At 53.4% G+C, this 1,926-nt stretch overlaps 1 protein-coding gene across 1 annotated transcript; it reads left to right on the top strand.

Moving 5' to 3' along the window:
* Nucleotides 1-213: 213 nt before the first annotated feature.
* PG994_015222 (uncharacterized protein) lies at nt 214-806 on the top strand (the record flags this gene model as incomplete). The annotated part of the gene is made up of 2 exons (XM_066866629.1): nt 214-350; nt 398-806. 2 exons carry the CDS (start codon nt 214-216, stop codon nt 804-806), a joined length of 546 nt encoding a protein of 181 aa, XP_066707543.1.
* Between the last annotated feature and the right edge of the window lie 1,120 nt (nt 807-1,926).

Here is a 1,926-nt window from a genome sequence, read left to right on the forward strand (position 1 = left end):
ACCCTTGTCGAAAGAAAGCGTTGATGAGGGAAGCGCTGACGAGACAAACTCCGCAGCCCCTTCGCTCGTAGAATGTGACAGTGTTGGTGATGCGGTACACGTACGGGGTCGATCCTCAACGCTGTCTTACGAAGCCATGACGTGCCGGCGGTGCCTAATAGGTGGAGTCCCCTTCTACAGCTACCACCGCAGCTAAACTTAGCATAAATTATCATGCTCAACAATACGGAGGAAGCCGAGATCATCCCTTCACCGTCGGCACCCGGAAACGAAGGTCAGCAGAACAAGCGCTTATGCTCCTGCAAGAACAAGTCTACGCTGCTTGGCGAGGTCACAAGGTTCTCAGCCTGGTAAGCTTCGATGCCAAAGGGGCGTACAACGGGGTATTCGACGTCAGGCTTCTCCAAAGGGTGAAGGCTCGAGGAATACCAGATCAGTTGCTCCGCTGGATCCGCGCTTTCTGCTCAGGTCGTACGGCGACGATTCTGGTGAACGGACACACGTCCGAAAGTCGTAACCTACCACAGGCGGGTTTGCCCCAAGGGTCTCCTCTTTCTCCGATTCTGTTCCTCTTTTTCAATGCAGATCTGGTACAGCGGCGAATTGACTGCTACGGGGGCGCGATCGCCTTTGTAGACGAATTTACAGCTTGGGTCACAGGCCCAACAGCGCAGAGCAATCGCGAAGGGATAGAAGCCATCATCGACGACGCCCTCGCATGGGAGAGAAGGAGTGGTGCGGCTGGAAACCATCGAACCGTTTGCACTAGCCCCGTGGGAGAGCCGGATAAGGACGATCGCGGATGAGTCGGAAGCGGAATCTAGCGTCGAGCGCACAGACTGGGCGGCGCGCATTGCAGTGAGCAGCTCAGCCAGGAACGGGCTAGTGGGCTTTGGAGCAGCCATCGAAATATGGAAATCGATTCGAGGGGACTGCCTGCACTTGGCCCGCGCCATTACCCTCGGTGAAAGAACAGAGCAGAACCCGTACACGGGAGAGCTAGCCGCCATAGCCGACACCCTACGTTCGTTGCCGAAACTTCGGTACCGCAACATCCTGCTCGTGACCATGTCGTGCCGTATACTGGCGTCGTGACATGTAGCGGTGAACTGGATTATGTTGTTTTTCACAAGTTTCGGTTTGGCAATGCTTTTGAGAATCCATCGAGGGACGCGAACATTGAGACCGGGGGTACTGGGAGTAGTTTAAGATGGTTGCGATGAGCGGAATCGTTGCTGGTGCTGATAGTTCTTGGTGACATGTTCTATGATATGAGTTGGTAACAGTGGCAGGTGCGCACTTTCTCGAGGAAGGAAAGAATAGTGTGATAGTTGCGCAGTGGTCTTTGAAGAATAAGTGTAATGAAGGAGGGAGCGTTGAAGATACATCGACACGGGGGGCATCAAGGTTTTAAGTAGCCAGCTCCTTTTCGGCCTCCCTAGACTGATGGCAGATAGGTTGACTCAGTACCAAGACTCTACTGTCAAGATAAGACGCGACACAAGCGCACACCCGAAATCTCACTGACCTGGATAGCTGGCACAAGCGTCGCCCACCTTGGCAGACGCGCATATGATCTGCCCTGGCGAAAACGTTTCGTAACCTGGTGACGGTCGTGGTTGATGTTCTTGTCGCCTGCGCAAGAATACCGTAAGTGTTTGCCATCACCAAGCTATGTCTTTCTTTGAGGACAAGTGACCATGTAGTTAAGCAACAGCCGTCATTTGATACGGCATGAGGAGCATGGCCATAGATGTGCACTTGGTCTCCCAATCAGCATGGGAACTGGGTTGGATCCCTTATGCGAAGCAAGCGATGCTCAACTAGGGATCCGCCCTCTCAGCAGTTTTTACCGCGGCGTTAACAGCGCCGAGCTAGCTCAGTACCAAAACGAACTTGGCGATATTGAATACTTAGTCGAGATCT

This window comes from Apiospora phragmitis (assembly GCF_038363925.1).
Source record: "Apiospora phragmitis strain CBS 135458 chromosome Unknown utg000016l:1.0-887042.0:1.0-888152.0, whole genome shotgun sequence".
NCBI classification, from domain to species: Eukaryota; Fungi; Ascomycota; class Sordariomycetes; order Amphisphaeriales; family Apiosporaceae; genus Apiospora; species Apiospora phragmitis.